Source organism: Hetaerina americana, unplaced genomic scaffold (genome assembly GCF_022747635.1).
Source record: "Hetaerina americana unplaced genomic scaffold, ioHetAmer1.1.p SCAF_366, whole genome shotgun sequence".
Taxonomy (NCBI): domain Eukaryota; kingdom Metazoa; phylum Arthropoda; class Insecta; order Odonata; family Calopterygidae; genus Hetaerina; species Hetaerina americana.
The window spans coordinates 33604-60186 of NW_027286948.1; the positions used below are offsets into that span (position 1 = coordinate 33604).

Here is a 26583-nt window from a genome sequence, read left to right on the forward strand (position 1 = left end):
TGACCTTGGAAAATTCAACTGATCAGGAAAATAACCAGACTGGAGACAAGAGTTGATGACAATAGTATAGTGTGTATATATATATTATATTTATATATATATATATATATATATATATATATATATATATATATATATATACACACACATATATATACACACATATATATACACATATATATATACATATTTAATTATAATACAATCAGTAGGAGGACATAATCGTATGTGTTCCTGCAGGGAAATATTTGAGTGATGGGGGATTGGAATGCAAAGGAACAGATCGTGATGATGAGGTGGGGGACTACAGTTTACGAATGAGGAATGACTGCAGGGGTTAGTCATCACCAACACTTGGTTTAGACACCACATAAGGCACAGGTATACATGGAAAATGCCAGGAGACTCAAAACGGTATCAGTTAGATTATATTCTCGTCAGGCACAGGTTTAGGAAAGGTGTGATTAATTTGCACAGCTTCCCGGGAGCGGATGCGGACTCTGACCACAAGTTAGTTATTATGAAATCTCAAAATGTATATAATCATTTTTTCGTTTTTGAGTGGCATATCTTATATTTTACCATTGTAAAATAATGAGATGAAAAATGTCATATACAAAAATATAATAAAAATTACTTCCTTCAAAAGGAAGAACAAGAATGATGTGTCATCATTTCTATCTAATCTCCTGAAGATGTTTAGCATTGATTGAAAACATATTTTATTTTAGTGTTTTTCAGTATCCATTCTCTTCACACTTTATTAGGCTCAAAACAAAACAAATTATCAGAAAGTACTTGAAAGCACACTGCATTTAATGTACCAGATCTTCAATTAATTGAAATCCATACTTTTGATGTTCGTACACACGCTGATGCACCCCTGTAACATTAATTGATCTGTCCACTGTTCACCATCACTAAATGAGTAGTGAAACACATTATACGTCCAATCTCCTAATGTACTACCTTGTGGATTACTTCTTGGAATGCACTGACCAAAGAACTGAGCTGCACTTTTTCCGATGTTCCCAGGGACAGTCGATGCTCTACCTCAGCCATTTTTATCAAAAGGTGAATCCGAATTTCAGCAGGAAATTCAACTGCCCAGAAAGATGGATAATATGAGATTAAATGTAAATGAAGACTGAAGTTGCTTATAATAGTTTTGCCAAAAATTTACTTACTGCGGTGAACATATGAGTGTATCTCAGTCAAAATGTCTTCCAAGGCAAGCCCCTTCACAGACTTCAATTCAAGTATTTCTAAGTTAAGTTAAGAAAAAAGCAAAGATATGAAAGAATAATCAGAAGTGAACAATTCTCGAAGAGAGCTCTGAAATCATGAATCTGTATAAATATTGTTCAGTGTTTTCACCACTAGCCATGGCTAAAGGTAGTTGAATCGTGACATGAAATGAGAATTTGGGAACAAGGCCGGCGAGAACATTCGTAATAAGTTTGAGTGGACTTAATTATGGCATACCTTATTTTGAAATAATTAGCCAGTATCTAGATGCAAGCTAACTATGAAATTTAATATTACTCATAGATTTGCTTCCCATAAAATCATATCAAATACAACAATTCATTTCAAGAATATAGTCATAGGGACAGTACATGACATGTCAAATATTACTGTAATTAACTACGTACTTTAAAATAAAAAATAAAATCTCATAAGCATCCTTTCTGATGCAGATATAGTCATAGAAACTTCAGTTTGTCCAACAAATTATTACCAATAGTTGGGTGGAAATTATTTTTAAGTCTTCCACAATGTGCAGTTGATGAAGGCTTCTCTTCCAGGAATTTCCATTGAACCAGTTTCTCGTGCAAGAGATGCATCTCGTGCATCGTGAGAAAGATGAATCCAAATGGTGAAAACCAAACCAAGAGTAAGAATTTATGTAAGTTCTGCAGAGGGCGCCATGCCATATACAGGCCAACATTTCCATGTGGTTTCTGAAAAATCAATGCCACTCAGTGGTGAAATATCCAGGAGCCAATTTCCTCTCCCCACCCACTCCATTAACTGACCTCCCCCAAATTCAGGCCCACTCAAAACAAACTGTTTTCAATGCTATTGTTGTTATATATTAAATATATTATTATCTCCATGTTTAAAACATTAGTTATCAGCTAGGTTTCCAAGTGAATCTCTGGCTCCAAGAGTAATGATAAGGTGTCAGCTGGGGAATACTGCAACACACCTTGTAAGAAATCTTTATCTCATTAGGAAGGCATATCACTGTATCAGGATAAACTTTTATGCCATCATACCATTAGCACATGAAATCACACGTAGATTCAAATAACTTCAGAACGTACAGTGACAGTAAGTTTAACGAAGGCACTCACTAATGTATCTTAAAATGCACCAAATTCAAAGTGTAAAAATCATTTGCTTTGACTAGGACTGGGATACAATTTTGGTGTAAGAGGATGCCTCAGTATCTCAATTGGCACAAGGACTTGGCAAGGCATTAAGGGATCCAGATCCCTAATCAAAGTGAACGATTTTGGGTGCATTTAAATTAGAGGCTGGTCCAGATTGTAGACTAATACATATGTGCACAGATAGTCCGGCAGCATTGAAAGCCCTTAAATGTCCATAATGTACCAAATAACGTCCTCCACCAGATCCTGAAAATGAGAGAGCAGATTAACTAGCAAAAGAGGGAGCTAACCAAGATTCGATTGAACCACAACCCTTATGCCTTCAACCGTGGTGTCTGAGTTGGAGCACGGGCTAGGGCATAGAGAGAGCCAGCCGCTCACTGGCAGAGAACGAATAAAGGGTATCGAGGGGATTTAGGCGCAAGTGCTGGTCAAGGGGAATGATTGTTTCCACCACCTGTGAAATTGACGCATTTCAATGCTCATCAGCAGATGACTCCGTTAAAGTAACTGCCATGGCATCTCCAGCAGTTCTTTAAATATCGTGTTTTCCCATTGATAATGCACACGTTATTTAAACCAAAATGTTCAGATGATTGAAAAAAATGACAATGCGCATTATGTAATGAAAATTGAAAAAATTCAAACATAGACGTATTTATACACACACACATCCAACAAAGATGTATTTTTACTCACACTATACATAATTTTTATGCGCATATATATATATATATATATATATATATATATATATATATATATATATATATATATATATATATATATATATATATATATATATATATATATATATATATATATATTAATGTATATACAGATGCGCGGCCTTTATACATGTTCAAGATAACTATGAAGCACTGGGCATGCAGTACCTATAAAATTTCATGATAACTACAAAGTTCTGGGTGCACGTTGTACGTTAGGTGTGCTTTATCGATGAGAAAATGTGGTAGTTAAAAAGGAAAACAACTTTGTCTTTGCACATTGGGCATAACAATACAACAATTTCAGTGCGTGAAAACCATTCACCTAGACCAGGATTGGAAGCCAGATCCCTTTAAGTTCGGCCGAGTGCTTCAGCCATTTGAGCTACAACGAAGGGTAAAAATCTCACTCACCGGGAATGACTTTTAGGCTTTGAAATTCTTGCACGTAATGTGCATAACCGGATGACACCATTAAAAGTTACTGTCACCGCTTCTCCCACAGTTTCTTACAATTTGAGAATTGGCTTCAACAATTCTGAGTGAGGTGAAATATGTACCACTGCGATTATTTGTGACACTTTATATTCAGTAATGCTTTAAAAACCCTGAGACATTCAGTCCAAGAGGATGCAGAAACTTAAATGTTTGAAGAACGCAGCCATACATCAAGGGATTTGGGTTTGAATACAATTCAAGTTGACTGATTTCTATACAGTGGAACTGATTCATTAAAATTCATTAGGCTAGCAAGCAAATATTTGCATTGCTTTAATGTTCTCACATTGTGTAAAAAAGCACACATTCGATAGTGGTGTGGTTTTTCATTTTGTTTGCAGTTGAATGAGAACATGAAGAATGGCCATTTATTTTTATCCATCATTGATTCACATGAAATAACAGAACTAGGTAAAATCATGTCACTGATTGGTAGCAGATACAGAAGACAATGACATTTTGGTGATGGTAGGGTGGCACATCAAACCGAGGAGAGTGATATTGGCGATATAGATAGAAACAAATGGAAAATAGGATAAAGGTGAAGGCCCACGTCATATTTCTAAGGAAAATAGGTAATAGTGCCTATAGAAATAAAACATAAAGGTGGATAAAATGTTAGGAACTCAAAATATAGTACTTAAAAAGGAAATGAATCTAATAAATGATTTCAGTAGAGAACGTGAAAAGGTAAGATGAAATGGCTATGAGAACAAAGAATGGGTCACAGAATATATACACACATATGGGAAGAATATCTATGAAAGATATGAAAATGGATAAGGTGAATCAAGTGCATCAAGAGACCAGCAGAACTAAGAAAAATATTAATAAAAAAGATATGGACAATCTAGTCAGGTTGTAAATTAAGATATATGAAATAGGAGAGTTGCCAGAAGACTTGTTGAAAGCTATTGCAGCATAAATACCAAAGAGAAATGGTACAATCAAGTGCAAGAACAATCATCCCTTGTTCCACCAAAATAACATTAAGGCCAGGTTTCACACAGTGTACATTAAAGTGAAGGCTAACTTTGACCTCCAGTTAAAGCAAAAATTCAGTTTCATCATAACTAGTTAAGTTGAAAACCAACCATTTAATAGTTCAATGGTTGTAAGTGTCACTCAATCCCGGGAAAGATAGGTGCAAGAAATTTATAATTCACTAAAGGGAAATCTTAATCATTTATAACATCATATTTGTTAGTATTATCCTTCCACCTTGAGTAACGATCGGACACAACAAGACATTGTAAAACCTGGCCTGAGGACCCATCCATTATCCCCTCATGCAGTCAGAATTGATCAGGATGCTCTGCTGCTATAAGAGGGTAATTGGTGCTGAAATCGGCAGTTCTAACTGACTGATGTCATGCAGATTGTATTTTGGATGCACATTGTGGCAGTGACTAATGCTTCATTACACACCTTAAAACATTCCACAGAAATCTCACTAAGAAGCCACACACTGGGTGTACACAAACAGCTACCCATATTCTACCAATGATTATCAAGTGGACATGTAAACAGTTATTACTTTTCTATATTACATTGCTTTTACAAAAGATATCAGAAAACAGTTCCTTGACCGGTCAATTAGGTCAACAAATGGTGCACAAACCCACTGCCTGTCACCAATTTATCTCCATAAACTGTTCAAAGAACCTTGGCAAGCCCTTAGATTAATGTCATTATGAGGCAAGTTTATAAATAAAATGAATAATGATAGTGAAGATAAGAGGAAAAAGGAAAGGCAATATAAAAACAAGAAAGAGAGAAAGGGAAAGACAGGAGAAGAAAATCAAGAGATGAGAAAGTGTAGGAGGAATTGTAAAGGAAAAACAGAAAAAATTAACCACAGGAAATCAACAAAGGAAACAAATTTGGCAACATAGCATACGGATAGAGCGCAACAGGAGTGGGTGGCCGAGAGGAGGACGATGGAGTCAGGAAACCCTGCCCACTGCGGAATCAATTGGTTTTTGCAAACTCATCTGCTAAGTATTCATACCCCAAATAACTTTAGTCGGCCTCTCAGTCCCTAAGATATTTGAACATAATACTAATCCAAAATCTACAATGCGCACTTTCCTGTTTATATCATAATATTTTGTAAATTCAAAAGCTTTACAAAATTTTCCCTGACTTTTTCAGAGGCTCCAAGAACCAACATACAAACCACCACTATGGGAATAGGCAATGAAATGACCTCCTGGAGAACGACGTAATGCAATGAAAAGGGTAAACAATTAAGCAACATGAGCAGGCTCCTCTTTTCACAGATGGGGATGTAATAATGGCAGACGATAACCTAGAACATCTACTTCTCTGAATGGACTGAAACAAGCCCTTGAAAGATGCTGATGTCACAAATTTTTAAATAACGAGAAGAAACCCAATACATTTCTGCGTGCAAGCAACAAAAAACAGACAAGATGCTGAATATTAGAGCAAGCAGCCTACGTCATTAGATATAATTGTAGGATATGTAAGGAGGAGCTAAACTGAATTCAACAGACTTGAGCAATTAAGAAATTAACTTGAGCTGAGAAGAATATTAATACAGAGGCAATTACCGTGCTCTCAGCTTTACAAACAAGAAAACACTGCATAAAACCTTTCATGCGGAATTTGGCCCTCCATAGATTGGAGAAATAATCATTAGAATACCAGACTAGAGAAGTATATAAAATCAGATGATGCCACTTGGTGAAACTCCTTCAAGATAAGGAGGGAAAAGGGGAAAATACCATGCTATTCCACAAAATATTATGTAATTGGAGATCAGTTTTAACAAAGAAGATCATCATCTGGCATTTCGCAAAGAAAATTATATTGTATTGAATATCAAATTATTTTCTCTTCCTCCTTACTCATCATGAAGGAGTGGCACTAAGTAATGCCACCTGCCAATGAAACAACAAACCAATCAAGAGGGGGATCGAGATGGTGAACGGGCTAATGTACTGGCCTCTCACCCAGAAGGCCTGGGTTTATATCCCGGCGGTGTTGAATATTTTTCAGAGGAATCTCGATCCCTACTTGAGGTGCTTTGTGGAGGGCACTTAAGAGTGAGTATGCCGTCCGTCGGATGGGACGTTAAGCTTCGGTTGTCCCCTTGGCGCCTTTCGTAAAGAGTAGGCTAATGCCGACATCAGGTTTCTCTCCACCCTTCATCCTTTCCTGTCCATCCCTTATGGCGCAAATGACCTCAGCTGTCAGTCGCCTCCCCTTAAAACTACTACTACTACTACCAATCAGGAGCAGCAACGTGGAGGCACGTGTTTGGTGGAAATGGACCATCAAACAAAGGATTGCCGCATTCAACAATATTTCAACAACCATGCTCCATCCCTTGGAGTCTCATGCAGTGACACCCAGGTGCCCAGGACTCTCCCTGCCCACCTCCAAGGCTCCCCACCACCATCTGAACACTTTGCGAATTTGCCATGTTTATTAGCCATATTTGCTATCAAAACTGGTCACAAACAAAATTATATTACATGGAATAGCTAAGTACTTTCTCTTCTTTCCAATTCAGGTTAGAGAAGACCAGAAAACTTGGAAACCTTTGACTGGAATTTGATGCTGAAGATTAAAGAATATGCAACTCAAATAAGAGATAAAGGATTCCAAGAAACTATGGGAGATGCGGCAAGATAACTTTTTTGTTTTCTGGAATTTGTCAAGGGATAAACACCCTCAGGGTATAAAACTAGCTTTAACCTTGTGGAGAGTGGCGCATTGTACACAACTACAATGCCTGAGACATTGCATGCACAGCATTACGTCACAACATCTTGTGTTCTTTTGAAGCCCCCGGAATTTCCAAGTGTAGGAGGATGCCTCAATAGCTAAACTGGCTAAAGGACTTGGGTGGACATCAAGGGATCCGGGTTTGAATAGCAGTCAAGGCGAATGATTTTTATACTCTGAAATTGTTGCATGGCAAAGAGATAACTGAGTACAGTACAATTGGTGTTATCTGAAACTTCGAAACAGGAAAACTCTAGTCACCAGACTTTTTTATATAATATTAATTAATATATTTTTAATGTTGTCATTATTTCTGAGAAATATTTTTACTTCATTACTATTACTTCGGAATAGATTCAAGATGGCGACCGCTTACCTTGCAAGCCAGTGTAGCTCCTGCAATATTTCCCTTAATTCTACGGATAAAGTAATTGATTGCGATTTATGTTCACGCTTTTTTCATTCCAAATGCACTAATCTGAATGATCTCTTTTTGAAAGCCATATTTGAATGCAGAGATATTTTTTGGAAATGTTTTTCCTGTCGTGCCAATAAGCTTCCACTATCTAACATGGCGTCCGATATCGACATGCTGAAACAGGAAATGAGCATTTTAAAAGATTCTCTCGCCACGAAAAAGGCTACTAACGTATGTAAGGGTGTATCATTTGCGAAAACCGTAAAAGTCAACCAAGAGAAAGACTTTGCTTCAGATAAATTTACCTCCAATCGGACTAAATTTAGCAGTGACTTGATAGGGCAACAGATGCTGATCTCGAAAAATGTTTGTGTTACTCCCTCAATCACTACCGCGCCACCTTGTATTGCTGACGAGAAAAGTGGTGCAGAAGAACCTTCTGCAGAGGGCGACGATGGATGTTGCTGTGAGCCACCCACAAACGTAGGCGCCGTACATCGCCGATCATCGGAACATCTACGAAAGAAAGCTCTCTTTCGGGGATCCCTCGTCTCTCTCATCTCCATGTGTGGAACTTCACCTCCGATGCAACAGTTACCCAGTTGGGAAACTATGTAAAAGATGAAATCCCGGAGATTGATACCTCAACAGACCTGGTGATCGAACAACTTAAGGTACCGCGCGGAAATTATACATCGTTTCGGGTATCCATGCGCCAAGATTTTCGCGAAACCCTCAGTAATGCCGCCTTTTGGCCTAAAAATGTGTTGGTGGGTAATTTTTCTTTTTTGAAGCCACGCCTGCAACCAGCGCCGAAAGGATTATCCCGTTATTTGAAGCTCTTGCACATAAACATTCAGTGCATACGTAATAAATTACTGGACCTCGAGGTTCTAACAAACGAGTACCAACCCCATGTGATCTGTGTCAACAAACATTGGTTAAATGCGAGTGAACTTGAATCTCTTCATGTGCCTGGGTATGTCATCGCTAGTGCCTTTTGCCGAACAGTTCACAAAAATGGTGGTGTTTTAATTCTACTGTCTGAATGTTTTCCCCATATTCCCATTGGTTAGCCATATGAATTTCTCAATGAAGAACAATCATTTGAATGCTGTGTTGCCTGCTTCAAAATGGATTCTACTGTTTTTTAAGTGCTGTCTATTTATCGTCACTGGGTGTTCCCCAGGGTTCTGTACTTGGTCCTATTTTATTTTTAATCTATATCAATGATCTCCCAGATAAGCTTAAGTTCATTAAGGGGATAGACCCAATACTGTATGCTGATGATACAAATATCATTGTGTCAGCCTCCTCAGTAGACAGCTTGACAGAAAGAGCAACCGAAGTAGCTCAGATTTTCAAAGAATGGTGTCTTCATAACTTTCTAAAACCCAGTATAAATAAGTCCAGCCTGATTTATTTTACTAATAAAAAGAAAGTTTCATCTGCAATCTCAGTAGATGTAGAAGGTGTGAGCATTCCCCAAAATTCCAGTACCCAATTCCTGGGAGTAGTCCTGCATAGTACCTTGTGAAGGAACAATTTTCAAATTACGTAGAAAGTTAAGCTCCCTATGCTTGCTCATTAGAAATAATTAATATGTTCTATTCTGTAAATGAATAACTGGAATTGCAACTATGCGTCAATTCCGGCTTAAACAATTAATATGTAATTATACTAGTGTATTAGTATATATGTATGTATATATATATATATGTATATATATATATATGTATATATATATGTATATATATATATGTATATATATATATGTATATATATATGTATATATATATGTATATATATATGTATATATATATATATATGTGTATATATGTATATATATGTATATATATATATATATATGTATATATATATATGTATATATATATGTATATGTATATATATGTATATGTATATATATATATATATATGTATATGTATATATATATATATATATATATATATAAATATATATATATATGTATATATATGTATATATATGTATATATATATGTATATATATATGTATATATATATGTATATATATATGTATATATATATGTATATATATATGTATATATATATGTATATATATATGTATATATATATATATATATATATATATGTATGTATATATATGTATATATATATATATATATATATATATATATATATAGTATCTCTTCTAAAATTGTGAAATTTATATCTGACGTGTCCTATATTTGTGTATGTATGACTATGCAACAAATCTCCAGACAAATAAATGTATTATTATTATTACTTTATATTTAATATACGAAGTCCGTTCGAACATCACAAATTTTGGATTTTTGCGGGTTACATATATTTGATTTTCGATATTTTGTGGCGTGGCGTCATGAGAAATAGAGTATATACTTACAATGCAGGTGTATTGTCATGGTGAAGGTGCCAGTCAGAACCAGAATTTGAAACAACACCTTTCATGCAGATATTTTCTGCTAAAATCTCAGAAAGAATAGTGCTTGGAATCCTTAAATTTACTTCTGACTTTCACACTGTCAATCGTGGATATTAATCAATTGAAGCTCGCACGCAATTCAGGGGATCGGCTCTTTCATGGCCTTCCAGAACATGGGTGTTCCACAACACAGATTCCTACAGTTTCGCAACCACTTTTAAAGCATCGTTACCACATTTTAATTTGAGCATCACTCATAGAAACCTCCCCAAGGGCCATGTCAATCATACCAATAGTTTCTGTGGATGAATGCCAAGTTTGAAACAATACTTTATGCAAATTCACTCACCTAGTTTCTCAGTCATTGTGAATGTGATGGTAAGACAATACATAACCTCACTCAATGGTGTCTCACAACTGAATAAGGAGTCTGAACTTTCACGCAGTTGCGGTTAAGTCCCCAGTGATTGGCTACTTTGTTTTGTGAGGTCATGCTGCACATTATCAATATATTCTAAATGGCTGGATACTTTCAAGGGACCTCATATATCACAGAGTAGAGGATGGAAAGACATTGTGCAGTATGGAAATTCTAAGCGCCCAAAGAAAATAGCATGGACATTGAGAAACTGTAGTTAATTTCAGCGATGTAAGAGCTTCCCACTGTAGCAGAAGTTCTAACTGCATCATTTATCAACATATGATCGCCCAAAAACCTCTGCCACTCTCTCTTTTACAGTTTGTGGCGGGTACTGGGGTGGGGGGTGTAGGGGTACCACCCGTTATTGCAAAATAAACCACATGCATAAGCCACGAATTTATCCAATCCACAAACAAAACATAGAAAACTTTCTTCTATAAACCATCACAACCCACACACATGCAAACACTCAAACAACCAAACTAACATACACATGCGCCTACAAATATACCTAATGTCCTTGCAATGTTTAATTTTGTTCCGACTTGTAAATTAAATGTTTTTAATCTTTCTAAAGTGACTTTGGTTCCTTACTATTATGATTCTCGATTGTTTGGGGAAAAAAGGAGTTTTTTTATCTATTTGTACTGGATTCTATCTCAAGGCAATAATTGCTCCTATTTACGGATGGTGACCAACCCCCCCCCCCCCCCCCCACCACATGCCCTTACGGCAGCTTGCAGGGTATTACGTAGATGTACCGTCCTTAAAAGCCAAGGGCCAGGGCATTTGGGAGTAGGTAATTTTCAAAATAATGAGAAAACAAAAAAAAAGGAGTGAGTGGCCTACAAGCAATTGTGTCAAAGGATACGTGAGTATGCTGATGCAAAATCCTCATTTAACATCCAGTTCACAATGTGTATGATGTCTGACTTTAATGGATGCCCCGTGCACAAATACACATTTTCTTCATTCACTTGGTCGTAGGCCATGTGAGCACTTTGGAGGATGTTCAACACCTTCCTCATGTCACCCTTGGCCAGGGTCAGGAGAGCCTGCTTGCCGTCTTCTGTGGCGTTGACACTGAAACAAACAAATCAAATCACATATTCCACTGCAACTTATGACATGGATACTGGAAATTTGAAGTTTGGCAAAAACAAGCAAAACATCACCACCTACCCTTCTTGCTCAACCACGTAATTGAGCCGAGGCATGATCAGCTCATCAACTAAAGGAGCAAATCGAAATCTTGTACACCTGGACTGCAAGGCAGGGATTATCTTGCTCAAGTAGTTGCATATGATACAGAATCTCACATTGTCCGTGTACTTCTCAATAACTGAAATTAAATCATAATTTCATTCACTTATATGCAACAGCATTAATCCACTTAGAAATATCACACAGAGCAAGAGTTATTGTGGAAAGTTAGCGGATGTGAACTCACTGTGTACTATTCAAAATACATGAGCCGGATATTACAGGCGGACTAATGGAAACCCAAGAACACAGCTTTATGTAAAATTTAAAATCATTCTTCAGGATTCCCTGCTATTGAAGAGTGTTCTTATTCATGACAGAAGTCATACAAGAAGATGAAGAACTGGAGGGGCTCAAATTCAAATGTGAGCACTGTCTTTGGGTCTCACCCTGACCAGCCTCTCCCAAAGATGTCATCGGGCCATGAGTGTTCACATCTCATGGGAATGGTGGAACCCAGTTGAACTCGCCCTTCTTGTCAATGGCCCTGCTATGATGTGAGGATCCTATACACTCTACTTGAACTACACAAGCTCAAGACCACATTGAACTAAGCCAGGCAACGGCTATAGATTGCTATGGTGAGCATTTCTAAAGAGTTTGCAGGGGGCAATTTTTTAAAGCAAGGTATTTAAATTATACAGGTTTCCTATACCTTGGCATCCTGTAGATGGCAAAGTTTCGCCTGTTTCGCTGCAGACACCCCCAAAGCCAGGCTGAATTGGAGAATGATTAAAAATTGCTGCTATTTATACACTGCTGCGGTGATGTCAGCACCGATTGGCTGACGTCATTTAGGAGAGGAGTATTGAAATACCAGGGCTTGTAGGCGATCGGGATGGTGCACTGGCTAATGTACAGGCTTCCCACAGAGAGGGCCCTGGTTCAAATCATGGAGACAACTAATGTTTTTCAATGGTATCCAGATCACTACGATGAAGGTGCTTTGTGGAGAGCACTTTGGGTGAATACAACGCCCGTCAGATGGGACGTTAAACCGCGGACCCCTTGGTGCCTTTTGACTAGAGTAAGCAAATGCCGACGCTGGGTTTCTCTCCACCCTTCATCCTTTCCTGTCCAGCCCCAATGGTGCAAATGACCGTAACTGTCAGTCGCCTCCCCTAAATACTACTACTAACTCACCAAGGCCTGTAACACACATTTCCAAGTATTTGGAAAGGTGTAGCCATCTTCCTGTTCCTGGGTCTTATTGTTTCCATGGCTTGATGGAAAATTTTTCGGAAACATTGCTATTCTTCAACCATGATTTTGGGCTGAATTAAGTTAACCAGGCTCTGCCAAGACATTCCACAACAGCCAATTTCTCTTCTTGGCCATTCTTAAGTGCCTGGATGCGTTCCTCCATCCTGCAATGTGCAGCTCCTACGGTTTGTCCTACAAAGTCCTATAACTAGCTTTGCACTCGACCTCACTCATGCCCCCATCAATCGAAGATCCTTAATTTTAATGAGAAGGCCACATAATTTGTTTTCATGCCCAAACCTACGTTGGATGTGATGTTTGGCAAGGACACATGATTCTCCATATAGAATACCCACCCTTGGCCAAAGACTTGAATATTTAAACAGTCATCTTTCCTTCAGAAATTATGTGCATATTCACAAAGAATTTTTCAGTATTTTTCTAATGCACCCAACAATAAAATGGCACATTCTGAATACATTTTATTTTTCACACTTTCATGTTTATACGAAATCCTTTTATGGCTTCAAAAGACTTTGAAAGTTGCACAGAATTCTTTGATCGCGCTGATCACCAGAGTAGAGGTCATGGCAGATTGTCAAGACTTTGATCCAAGAAATGGCACCAGCTCTAACTCAGCAGTGAGTTGGTGCAGGTCCATTCCAAGGAAATTCCTCAGCCGTCAGTGACTACACCCCACTCATCTGACACTCTTCCAAAAGTGAACTAATATTTGTGAAACAATGCATTTCGAAAGCAAATTTTTCATGATTTTACCAACATTGTGTCCTTGGGCTCTATTGCCATATGCCTGTTGCCAACACACTATTTTACTGTAGCAACAGTAAACATGGACTTAAAAATGGCATCAAATGAATATAATGCATTATTGTGTTTTTTTCAATCCATACCAGGAGTTTTAAAATAAATTTGAATAACATTAAAATAAAGCATTTTCTATTCTACCTCAGATGTTTTCAGGGTATGCCGGGATCTTATTGCCTCTCAAGACACACACACACACGTCACACTAATCTCCCTCAGTCAATCTCACCCTCTGTTGCATTGTAAAAAGTTAGGCTAGCTAGGGTTTCTTTATGTTATCTTTGGAGTCATGTGCTCATGTCATACCATGCATCATCAACTACAAAATATTTCATGCCATTTTCATTTAACTCTTCCATTGAGGGTTTATTTATAATTTATTCACAGTATTTATTACCTCTCGTTCCCCCAATTATCTGACATCTATTCATAATTATGATCTAATTTCCTTTTCATATTTAATATTTCTGGGAAATGAATTCGTATAATTACACAAAAGTGAAATTATTTAACTTGAAATCCATGGATCAATGTTAACAATAATTAAACATGATGAAACTGAATGCTCAAATGTAATGAAATGGCATTTGCAACAGTAAGAACAAGAAAATACTTTCATTTAATTTATATCAAATGTTTTCTTTGGTTATAAAAGTAACAGGAAAATAGCGCATAATTTTCATTGAAGGACATGAATATATAATATTTATATAATATTATGGAAGAGACTGAGACGTGAAAAGTGACCCAGCAGTGCCACAAAAATGTAATCCAACACAAGCAGGAAAAGCAGCAAACAGAAAATGTATGCAGTGAATGGATGAGTAGATTTCCATTTGAGCAATAGTTAGAAGGTGGAATATGATGCATCCAAAGTAGCATTATGGCAGAGTCCGCATTCCCTTGGGAACCCACGACACACATGCCAGAGTATAACAGAAACTTCACTCTGTCACGCAATGCATACATAGTCCACTTCTCTTAAGCAAGGATACAGCAGTCTAATCGAGTCATGCCCTTGGGTATAAATAGGTGAAAAATGAGTGGTTATGCTATAAAATAGGATCACAGTTATAAAGCTTGCACAAAACATGAATGAGGGTGAGGACAAAGTTTTTTCATAGCGTGAGAAACGTTAATGGATTGTAATGCTGCCTAATCTTTTTGCCCTCTGAGAAGTAAAATATAATTACATAAAACTTATATCGTTTTGTGGCTACTTGCCCTCAAATTTGAATGGAGATAATTTAGGTACAAAAAAATATTGATTTTTCAAATGCGTCACACCTTCAGTAGGAGTGCAACACTGTCACTTTGAAAGGGTTGGGGGAGCAAGCAGTTTGTTTAATGTAACCCAGGAAAGGCAAATCCTTTCAGGCACACAATGGTGAAACGGCACTATTTTAAAATTTCCTCAGACCTAAGATTATTTGTCAAGCTAATGGCATCATTAATAAAGAGATATAGAACGTACTACGGCCGAATGAATGGAATGAATATAAAAACCCAAAGCTGTACTCTTATGAGAGTACTCCTATAAGACTACGGCTTTGGGTTTTTATATTCATTCTAATGGCATCATTTTAAGGATTGGCTCCATCAAATTCAAATAGCTTAAGGATTGGAAAAGCAATAAAAGACATTCCTAAAATAACAGACATTCCTGCCTTTTTCACCAGCCAAGCATCGCCCATCCCAACTATCCATTTGCTACCTCTACCCGAGCAGTTTGACCAGGGGAGGACCAGATCCATGAACAACAGATTTTCTTGAGACTTGGTAATTATGTCGCCTCAACTCCCTGACACAAAATTGCCCTTTATGGGCATAAAAATCTAATAGTTGACGATAACAGCATTTCAATAGGGCAAGGAAATGTGACTGATCTGTTAACCCGACAAAGATAGGTAAGCTAGTAACATTCTTATCATGAAGGGTGCAGGTTCAATGCTGCTTGGGTAAAATTTCCTCAACTTAAAGTGTCTTTTAACTTTGTTGCAAAGCCTTATTGGTAGCAGTTTTATACACATGGTTTGTATAATACGTATCGGAAACAGTTTCTGAACAATAGACTTATTCCAGATATTGCTACATTGACTCAAAATCCTTCAAAGTACATCCCTTGAGTATCAAGCCACTCGTGTCTGTGGCTTTTCCACGGCTCGAAGGCTCCCTGGTAGGTGCATTCCAGGAAGAGGCCCTTCAGGTTATGCATGCAAGCTTCATTGATGACGGCACTTAGGGTCCCATGTCGGCGGTATCATTTATGGGAGGATTTCACTTTTGGGAATGGGAACTAGTTTGCTGGTGCCAAGTCAGGACTGTAAGGGGGTTGGGGAATTGTCGCGATACCGTTGCAGAAGGTCTTTGCAATAAGACACTTGACCCGGCTCTTGTTCGTCCATCCAAATAACTTCGTGACAAGTTTAGCACATACCTTCAGCAATGTTGAATTTTCTGTGATAATGATGTGCACTGTCATCTTATAAATGCAAATACCAGATGTTATCATGTACACACTTGTTAATCGATGGCCTGAATTCAGCACTTCACAAACATATCAGGAAAAAATTGTTACCAATACTTTTTATACAAACGTTATATATAATTTTCCACCCGGCACATGGTAAATTTGAGTTTAAAAACTAGCTTATATGAAACATGATGGTTCCACTTTGTAAATCTATATTCAGTGAAGTCTTGCTTAACAAGCACCTCTGACAGTAATTTGCAAGACAAGCAAAAAATTGTGCTCAAGAATAACGCTTGGTTGGTGAGTGGCGGGGATAGGCGGACTTGTGGGGCGATTGAGACGGCTGTTGATGCTTCTTGTTTCAGCACAAGTTCCACCAGCATCAAATAGTTCCTAGTGATCACACATTTGTCCCAATTTGAGTTCAGATGTGTTATCTACAATTTTATGAGCACAGTTTAATAATATTCTATGAATAGCTTTAAAAATGTCCCCAAAGAAAAAGTTGCAAGAAGACAGGCAAAAAAGGAACAAAAATAATCGTAGAGAAGTGAAATCATTCAAAAGGCGAGAACAAGGTGTCAGCATCACCAATCTATCATGCACACCGGATACAATTGGTGGACAACACCTACTTGTACTTCCCTTATGAAGTAAGGAAAACATTAAGGGAATGGATGCTTCAAAGGGAGTGACAAGAATATCTAAGGAATGGTTACATATTCTGAATGATGTTTAAAGGTTGCTTCTCATATGCTAAAAGGAAAAGCAATTGCAATGTGATGCCAGTAACGTGAAATCGTGAGGAAGTGAGAGATTTTTGCTGCCCTCATCAAGAGAATGTCAGGATCATCAGGGGATGAAAATGAAGTATTTAAGGCAAGCCATGGTTCAAGGTGGTTCAAGGTGGTTCTAGAAGTTTAAGAGAAGAACCAACATTTACAGCACTGTGAGTCATGGTAAAGCATGTTGCTTTTGTTGACATCGAATCCTAACGCAAGAGCAGCGGTACGTGTCTTAACCTGTTCGTCGCTGCGTGCGACGGCAGCAATGAAGGAGCTGGAGGAACAGCGTGTGAGCGTGAAATTTTGTTTCAAACTTGACATTTGTTCTACGGAGACGTTTGGAGTGATTCAGCAAGCCTTTGTTCAATGAGCTACGAGTCAAAACCAGTGTTTTGAGTGGCACAGTCGTCTTAAATCGGGCAGAACCTCGACAGATGATGGTTCGCAAATGCCGGCGGCCTTCCACTTTGACTGACCCCAACCATGTCAAATTGGTGAACGATTAAGAGCAGGAAAATCGCCGTTTTAACTGTTAGGGAGATAGCCGAGGAAGTGAACATTAGTTTTGGATCCTGTCAGACAATTTTGACAGGGCATGACGCACATCGCATTAACCCTTTGCACTCGGGTGCTTTTTCCTCGATTGCCTTAGTCTACTCGGGATCCAATTTTTTAAATACCCCAAATTAGCTAAGCATGGCACTAGAATGAAAAACTGGAGTTTCTTTTCATATAAACTTATTTTTTTGGATTTTTTGACATAATTATTGATAACTTGATTGATAAACCATAATTTAAACTCTATAAATTTTCATGGTATGATATTTTTGGAAGCATTCACCAACATGAAGACCTGGTTTACATTCACACGTCTCACAGATATATATCGTCTCTCTTCTTCCTCCTTAGATTTTTCGGTCAGAGCAAACCGCACAATCTTTATGTTTTTTGTTAGGTGAAGGTGTGATTATATGGAGTTTTCCATCTAAACGTTGCTCTATGTTTGTGGATGGTAATCTAACCCTGGACGTTTGTGCACCATCTCGGAATTCTCCAAAGAGATTGTGTACTAGTTTCCTAACAAATTTCACATGCGAGATCGGTTTTTCATTTTCTCTTTGCTGGCATTCTTTATACAATATAAATGAATTTACAACACTGACCTGAAGCCCCCAGAAAAACAATTTACGCCGCCATTTTAGAGTTTTCCTCATGAAACAGCTGCTTTCTAATTCTTTGGAATACTTATCCATCGTGAGGAGGGGAAAATCGTTCAGAATGAGCAACTACTAGCTGGTAAAGCATTCGTCCAAAGGGAAGGCATCTGTTGTAAGAGAACCCTCTGCCATTATGGAAAACACCTGCGTTATGCTTCTAGAAACTTAAGTAAACCTCGGAGACTAAGATAAGGAAGGTGTTTTTACCACAGGAGGATGATGCAACCTCAAAAAAGCACGACTCCAGGAAAAGGCCTAAGGTTCGTGTTTTACTATGAATATAATAGATCATACCTTGGACCCTCCTACTCAAGATTCCTGACTATGCAATAGATAGGAAAAGAGCAGGCAGAATGTTTGATGAGACAGCGGACACTAGGAAGAAAGGAAAACGAAAGAGTCCAAACTAGAAAGCAATGAACAAGCAATTCTGGCGATCTTTTTCCAGGCACCGATAAACTCTAAAGACATTGCTTTACATTTAGCTGACTTCCAAGTAATGAAGAGCAAACAATGCAAATGAAAAAGAACTTACAACACAGTAAATAGATAACAAAAAACATCTGCGTAGGTGGTGGCATCCTTTGGGAGACGGCATTTATGTCAACGATGACATAATGAGTCGATACTATTCATTTATAAAACAAGCCATGCTTTTAATTAAGCTCCAACTTTCCTTTTCCTTTCATGCAGGTGATTACAAGAAAAGTTATTGGAAAAATAGACAAAAAACCCAATTCCCCTCGTGGTGAAACTCCATGTCGAGTGTGGCTCGACATACGAGCTGCTGCCGTTGCTCACCGTGTCGAGTCACACTCGACATCCGAGTGCAAAAGGTTAAACGTTGTCCCGCAGGTGCTGACAGATGAACAAAGACAAAAACGTGTGGACATTTGTCAGGAACTCCTGGATCAGAGCCAATGCCGACCCAGAGTTTCTTAAAATCATCGTAACCGGCAAAGAAACCTGGGTTTACGGTTATGATGTTGAGACAAAGGCCCAGTCTTCTCAGTGGAAAGGTCCTCATTCTCCGCGACCAAAGAAAGCTCACATGTCCCGGTCCAACGTGAAGGTCATGCTGGTGTGTTTCTTCGATTGGCAAGGGCCGATTCATTACGAATATGTTTCTCAAGGTCAAACCGTCAACAAATATTTCTACTCAGAGGTTATGAAGAGGTTGAGGGTCGCAGTGAGCTAAAAGAGGCCGAACATGTGGAGAAACAATGCGTTTCCACCACGATAACGTGCCGGCACTGGTCGTGACAGAGTTTTTCGCCAGAAACAGAACTTCTGTGATCCTGCAACCACCCTACTCTCCAGACATGCCTCAATCAGACTTTTGTTTGCATCCAAAGTTAAAATCAACCTTGAAAGGGCACTGATTCGACTCTATTGCGGGCATTAAACTAATTGCATGGCAGAACTGAAGAGGACGCCTAAGATGGCTTACCAGGCAGGGTTCAAGAGCGAGACGTTGGCAAAGGTGTGTCGTCAGCCAAGACATGTAGTATGAGGGCGACAAGTTCAATTGAGTTGTATCCATTGAAATAAAGTTATACAATCAGTCCCATCTTTTATGGATCACACCTTGTACAAAGAGGGCTCCGTCACAATAAGGCAGTGGGGATGCACGTCATAAATTTTTTTAATTATAACTCTCTTGCCTTTTTACAAAACTTTGAAGCGTCAGCAATAAAATAGCCTCTTGAGAGCTTTCCAGTACAAAGGGAAGAGGCATATTGCTAAATATACATGTAACGGTTTATGCGTATATGTATAAACCAGTCGAACTCCAATTAGAATTTCCCGCCATATCATAGTTCCCCTGGAGGTTGCAATTGGTCTTCTTGATAGCTATAGACATCTAGTAAACAGTCATAACCTCAAAATGGCCAAGATGCTATGCATTAATGAGGAGAACAATCAAAGAGCCGCTATTATCATGTATTCACACTGGACGTTTGCCCACTGAAATAGTTTTTCAATGATTAAATTGTTCTCTCTCAATCGCTTCTGAATAGAACTAATAACTTTGCGCTCCCCCGAGTTCTATTCAGAAGCGATTGAGAGAGAACAATTTAATCATTGAAAAGGCGGACAAGGGGAACGCAATGGCAGTGATGAAGAGAGAGGACTACACGGATAAATGTTACGACTTCATTAAGAATAACAAGATAGTAAAGCTTTCATCGGACCCCACTAAAAAATTCCAAGAAATTGTGAAAAAAATCGCTTTCCTCCACTCCAACTTTTCTGAAGTCCAGCGAAATTTACAAAGCAACTACTATGAATCCAAGAGCTCCCAACTTTTTCGGCTCCCAAAATTGCATAAAGTAAACATTCCTATCCGACCAGTCATCTCCAGTGTGAATTCCCCTTCCAGAAAACTCGCGGCGGTGCTGAATTCTAGATTTAGAGAGTTGACTAATTTCCAGCCAAGATATGGAGTGAAGAATACTGTGGCTTTTTGTGAGCAACTTTCCAAAATAAAACCCCCCACCACCAAATATTTTTTAGTGTCTTTTGATGTGGTGAACCTCTTTACCAACATCCCGGCGATGGAAGCAGTCAATGTGGCAAAGAAAGTTTTATCAAATACAGTGACGGACACAAACGTCGTCAGTGACCTAGTGACCCTTGCCAAAGTGTGTGTGGAGCAAAACTATTTTAAATTTAATGGTGATTATTTTAGACAAACAGAAGGTTTAGCCATGGGGTCACCTTTGTCACCGCTCCTAGCCGACCTTTTCATGGACGAGTTCGAACAAAAATTGTTTATGAATAGTTCAGTTAACACAAAAAACATTTACTTCTGGGTCCGCTATGTGGATGACATCTTTGCAAAATGGACTGGCACTGAAAGACAACTGCACAGTTTATTGTCGGTTTTAAATTCTCAGTGTAATAATATGAAGTTTACGTGTGAAAAAGAAAATGAAGGAAAACTAAGTTTTCTGGACGTTACAGTGACTAAAAGGGAAAAAGGATTCGAGTTTCAATTATATTGCAAAACCACCACTGCAGACCATGTAATTCCTGCTGACTCCCACCATCATATATCCCAAAAGTTATCCACATTCCACTTCCTACTGAATAGACTACTTAATATTCCCCTCTCGATAGGAAAATTTAACGAGGTATTGGTGACAATCAAATCTATAGCAACTACAAATGGCTACAGTGAAAAAATGGTGGACAAAGTGCTCGGCAAGAAACGCTCCATAAGAGCCCAACGGCTACTTTACAATTCAGGGAAAACTATTAAGGAAAAACTTAAGTGGGTAAAATTGCCCTATTATGGTGTCCCGTCCGAAAAAATTAGCAAATTGTTCCCGAAAGACAAATTCAGAATTGCTTTCTACAACAAACAAAATTTAAAAATGTTCATAAATAAAACTAAAGATAAAGTTGAGCCACTGGAAAATAGTGGGATATATGAAATGGTTTGCGGGGATTGCAGTGCGAGGTACATCGGGCAGAGTGGTCGAGCGGTGCGGACAAGAATGGAGGAACACAAGAGGTGCTACAAGAAGTGTAACCTAGCCCAATCCCACTTTGCCAAACACCTGTGGGAGGAAAATCACACCAGTGATTTCATCCCCAAAATTCTACATCGTGAAGAAAAAGGGAGGAGGATGGACAAGAAGGAAGAGTTGGAGATCCGGAGAACAATGAAGAAACATCCTTTACTCAATGACATTCTGTTTGAAAACGCATCACCTCTCCTGGAAGCCTCCCTAGCAATAACAGAAAAACAGAACCTCTAACCCATTCCCCCTAACTCCCATTGACTCCTAACCCGTACCTTTATCCCCATTAGCCATTGACTCAAATTATACCGACCAACGAAATTTTCCCCTTTCTTAACCCACCTTCCAATCCCCCCCCCCCGCTCACTAACGCTTTTCCTGGTGTTTCCTACCCTCTCCCACATTCCTTCGTGCCTACCCCCGTACTCCCCTCCCCGCCCCCTCTTCCCACAACTCCCCCACCCTTTCCTGAAGAGGGTATATATACAATGATTGTGACTTTAAACTTTGTACCTGAGGATGACGCCGTAGCGTCGAAACTAGTCGTACCTGAAATAAAGTGGTGGATTGGAACAAAGTTTTTCTTTTTCATTTATTAAAATGAACTTCCACAAAGTTGAGGCTGAAACTATTGAGAAAAATAACGCTACGTGGTTTTCCAGACACACAAACGCTTAGCTAAACATTAAAATAGGAGGGCAAAAAATTGAGTAGGTGGTACCATTTACGAGTCTTGTGAATGTTTTGAACCAAAATGTTCAAAAGAGTAGGGACCTAAGGAGAAGAAATGCGCTAGGGAAAGAGGCTTTCATGAGGAGGAGGGAGTTGAAGACAAGGACGTCGGGTAAGGCTATCAAGAAAAGGCTCGTGAAAAGTTTGATATGGAGCATAGTGACGTACGACATGGAAACATGGTCACTGAAGCAGGAGGATAGGTGTGGATTGGAGGCTATTGAATTATGGGTGTAGACAAGGATAGAGAAGGTAAAATGGACACAAAGCAAAATTAAGTAAGAATTGCTAGGTGTAGGGGCAAAGAGAGGGGTTTGTTTGGAGTAGTCCTAAGGCGGCAGGAAATATGGATGAAGGGCGTATTGGCTGACAGTGGGATGTTGAAGAAAGTAATAGAAGGGAGAATGTTAGGCAAACAAGGATAGGGCACGAACAGGATACGGATGCTGGATGGGATGAAGGGAGGCATGAAGTACTCAGAGATGAAGAGGGACTGTAGAGTAGAATGTTGGGTTGTGTTTTGTTAGGTGTCACAAAATATTTATTTGGTAGTTGCGTTCATCCAAAAACCTACCTTAACCGGTAGATTGCCTAATGATGATATACATACCAAAAACACAGTAATCGACCCGGAGGTCGGTTTGGTAGGTGATGGTAGAGTTCACCCAGGACTAAGCCCGACAGTGTATGAAATTCACATATCAGGGCAGGGGGGCCAGTTCCTTTTCCTGTGCCGGTTATGGTTTCCCAGGTAGATCTGGTACCCGAAAAATCACATAGCTTGGGTGGAGCTGCAGGTGCCCAGAGTGCCTTGTCCGGGAATAAAACCCGGGACCCTTCGGTCAGTAGACCAATGCTCTACCCACTGGACTACCGCGACCCACGATATACATACACATATCCATATATTTATTACTTACTCCGTCTGAGAGCATTCTGAGCATCACTGGTCATAGCATCTGCTTCATCCAGAATAATCAGTTTAAAGCCTCCTTTAAATATTGTCCGAGTGCTGGCATAGTTCATTATGACCCCTCGCACTATTCCTATACCACGATCATCTGAAGCATTAAGTTCCAAAACCTGTAATAAACAAGGCTAAGGGCAATAAATAATGCTACCGCGGTGGTCATCTCAGAAAAACATTGGAAAGATTTTTACAGACAGCGATAGGACAGAAGACACTGAAGAAGACCAATTTAGTTAAAAACAGGTATTTGGAATGTTATGACAATGTTGAAGACAGAAAAGTTAGAAAATATAGAGCAAGAGATGGAACGGGGAAGTATAGATATTTTAGGTCTATGCAAGGTCAAATGAAAGGATGGTGGGGATGATCAGAGTAATATACAGCAGAGGGAACAAGAGCCAGGGAGGGGTTGCCGTAATATTGCTTAATAAGGTAAGACGAATGTAGTCAACATAGAGCAAGCAACAGATTCAAAATATTACTTGTAGAGATTAAAGCAAAACAGAAATAAAATAAGATATAAAAGAAAATGTAAATAGCCTCTTGATAAGATCAACTGCATAAAATTACAAAACCAGACACAACTTGCAATGAATTATCATATTTTAATTTAGCTAATAAACAGGGTTCTTTGAAATGTATCACTTACTTAACAACCATGTTTTGCATAAAGCACTAATATTTCATCATTTGAAACAAAAACTGTACTACTGCTATTAACCGAACTTTTGTTACTCAACCAATGAATTTCTTGAGACTGGCACTGTGAATTGGCATTTAAGTAATACGTTCATGAATATGTTAATGGTTACTCTAACATTTTTGTTCCGAGTATTATTACTGTTCTGCGGTATCTGTTTTGGTTCGTGACCAAGTAATGAAAACTAAAGACATCGATTAAAAAATAGAGTAGATATTAAATATATTACCATTCTACTAGGTTTTTTACTCACCATAGAGTTTAGCTTACTGGGAGAATACATCTTTTTGGCACACGCCAATATGGTAGAGGTCTTCCCCGTGCCCGGAGGGCCGTAAAAAAGTAGGTGTGGTAATTGCTCATCATTTATAAATTTGTCCACTATAACAAGAATATACCAATTTGATTTCCATAACTTTGACAACGGCTACAGGCAGCTACGATGTAAATAAATACGTACGTGTTCGCACAACATCAGCATGCGATATCAGCTCATCTAGTCCCTTGGGACGATACTTTTCTACCCTTTCATGAAAACGTGAATATAACTATTAGTTAAGGCTTTAAAATGTTTCAATACGTATAGCTTTCGAATCAAAAATGCAAATTACGCCTAAAAATCTGCTATTTTATACGTAAATTTTGGAATATTCAGGCGCGATATGGTTACAGAGAAATATAACAAAAAAAAAATGTACTTTTTCCACTTCACTATGTTCATCATCCAAAACAATTTACTAACTTTAGAAAGACGATTGAAATTATTTCACTAAAACTTCAAAAATGGCACTGTTTTTAAACACTATAGGATGATTTTTTTCACTAAGTTGAATTCACGATATAATTTTACTTACAGATTAATTAACCTTTCAAGGCAATAAACAAGCAAAGAAAACCTCAGCATCACATAAAGTAAAGACAACATGGAACTCTTACCAAGGCAGATTGGTTTTGGCTGTTTCCAGTTCGGGCATTTTTACTCAGCTAAAAGAAACTGCCTGTACGTCACCAACACAACATCACCTATGACCAAACCAACCACCGGAAAACGGTTTGCCGCCACAATCTGAAGACACGCAGGGCTTCCTTCATCTGAAAACTACCCATTTCCCCCTATAGATGTCGGGGCTATCTGCTATCTCATAGGTCGATATGCCTATGATTGGTGAAGTAGAGAGAGGCAGTTTCAAATTTGATTTACCAACAATTATTGAGCAATAGAATTACTCTTTACCATGTTACCTATCACAAAAGTAATTGTTAGGCATACAAATTTTTTAAATATTGTTAATAATATTCATCCGCATGTGTATTCCGACCTATTCAGGGTTAGCACTGGTTACATTGGGCTGTTGACGTTCTGCTAAAGATCTACTGCTATAATGTACAACGTCGAAGTTCTGTAAAGGATGGATAAAACTGCATTTTTGGTGTTTATTTCTTCAGATAATATTTTTGTGACCTGTATATATTTTGCGGCATTATATTTTCCTAATTTACTGATGAATTCGTTTCAAACAGCTTCATGAGTCAAGGTAACCTTTACTTATTTGTATTTGCTATAAATACCAATATTAAAATATATATATATATTTTTTTTTAAGTTAATCTACCGGTTAAGGTAGGTTTTTGGATGGACACAACTACCAAAAAATATTTTATTACTCCTAACAAAACACAAAATCCATCATCCTACTCTATATCAGGTCCCTCTTCATCTCTGAGTACTTTCTTCCTCCCTTCATCCCGTCCAACATCCCTATCCTGTTCCTTCCCTTTCCTCTTTTGCCCAACATTCTACCCTCTATCACAGTCTTCAACATCCCACTGCCGGTCAATACACCCTTCATCCACTTTTCCCGCCTCCATAGGATTGCTCTCAACAAACCCTCCTCTTCGCCCACCATACCAAGTACTTCCTCATTTGTTTTCTTCTCTGTCCATTTCACCTTCTCCATTCTTCTCCACACCCACATTTCAAAAGCCTCCAGTCTACGTCTATCCTCCTGCTTCAATGACCACGTTTCCACACCATACATAGCTACGCTCCATATCAAAGTTTTTACGAGTCTTTTCTTAACATCCTTACTCAAAGTCCCTGTCATCAACTCCCTCCTGCTTGTGAAAGCCTCTTTGCCTAGCGCAATTCTTCTCTGTACGTCCCTACTACTTTGACCAACACGGTCAAAGTAGTAGGGACGTAAGGAGAAGAATTGCGC

General features: G+C 38.5%; 1 protein-coding gene across 1 annotated transcript; it reads right to left on the bottom strand.

Moving 5' to 3' along the window:
• Positions 1-226: 226 nt before the first annotated feature.
• LOC139691489 (replication factor C subunit 5-like) lies at positions 227-25419 on the bottom strand. The gene is made up of 8 exons (XM_071589335.1): positions 25301-25419; positions 24825-24889; positions 24618-24745; positions 23615-23777; positions 11849-12008; positions 11538-11749; positions 1188-1265; positions 227-1103 (listed from the first exon to the last, which is right to left on the bottom strand). The coding sequence occupies exons 1-8, from the start codon at positions 25336-25338 to the stop codon at positions 958-960; spliced, it is 990 nt and encodes a 329-aa protein (XP_071445436.1). The 5' UTR covers positions 25339-25419; the 3' UTR covers positions 227-957.
• Between the last annotated feature and the right edge of the window lie 1164 nt (positions 25420-26583).

Coding starts and splice junctions, on each gene's coding strand:
- LOC139691489 (XM_071589335.1), bottom strand. CDS start 25,338: ATGCCCGAACTGGAAACAGCCAAAACCAATCTGCCTTG. Junction 12,009..23,614: donor TCAGAATGCTCTCAGACGGA/GTAAGTAATAAA, acceptor ATTTAATTTCAG/TTATTGAGAAGTACACGGAC. Junction 11,750..11,848: donor TACGTGGTTGAGCAAGAAGG/GTAGGTGGTGAT, acceptor TGTTTGTTTCAG/TGTCAACGCCACAGAAGACG.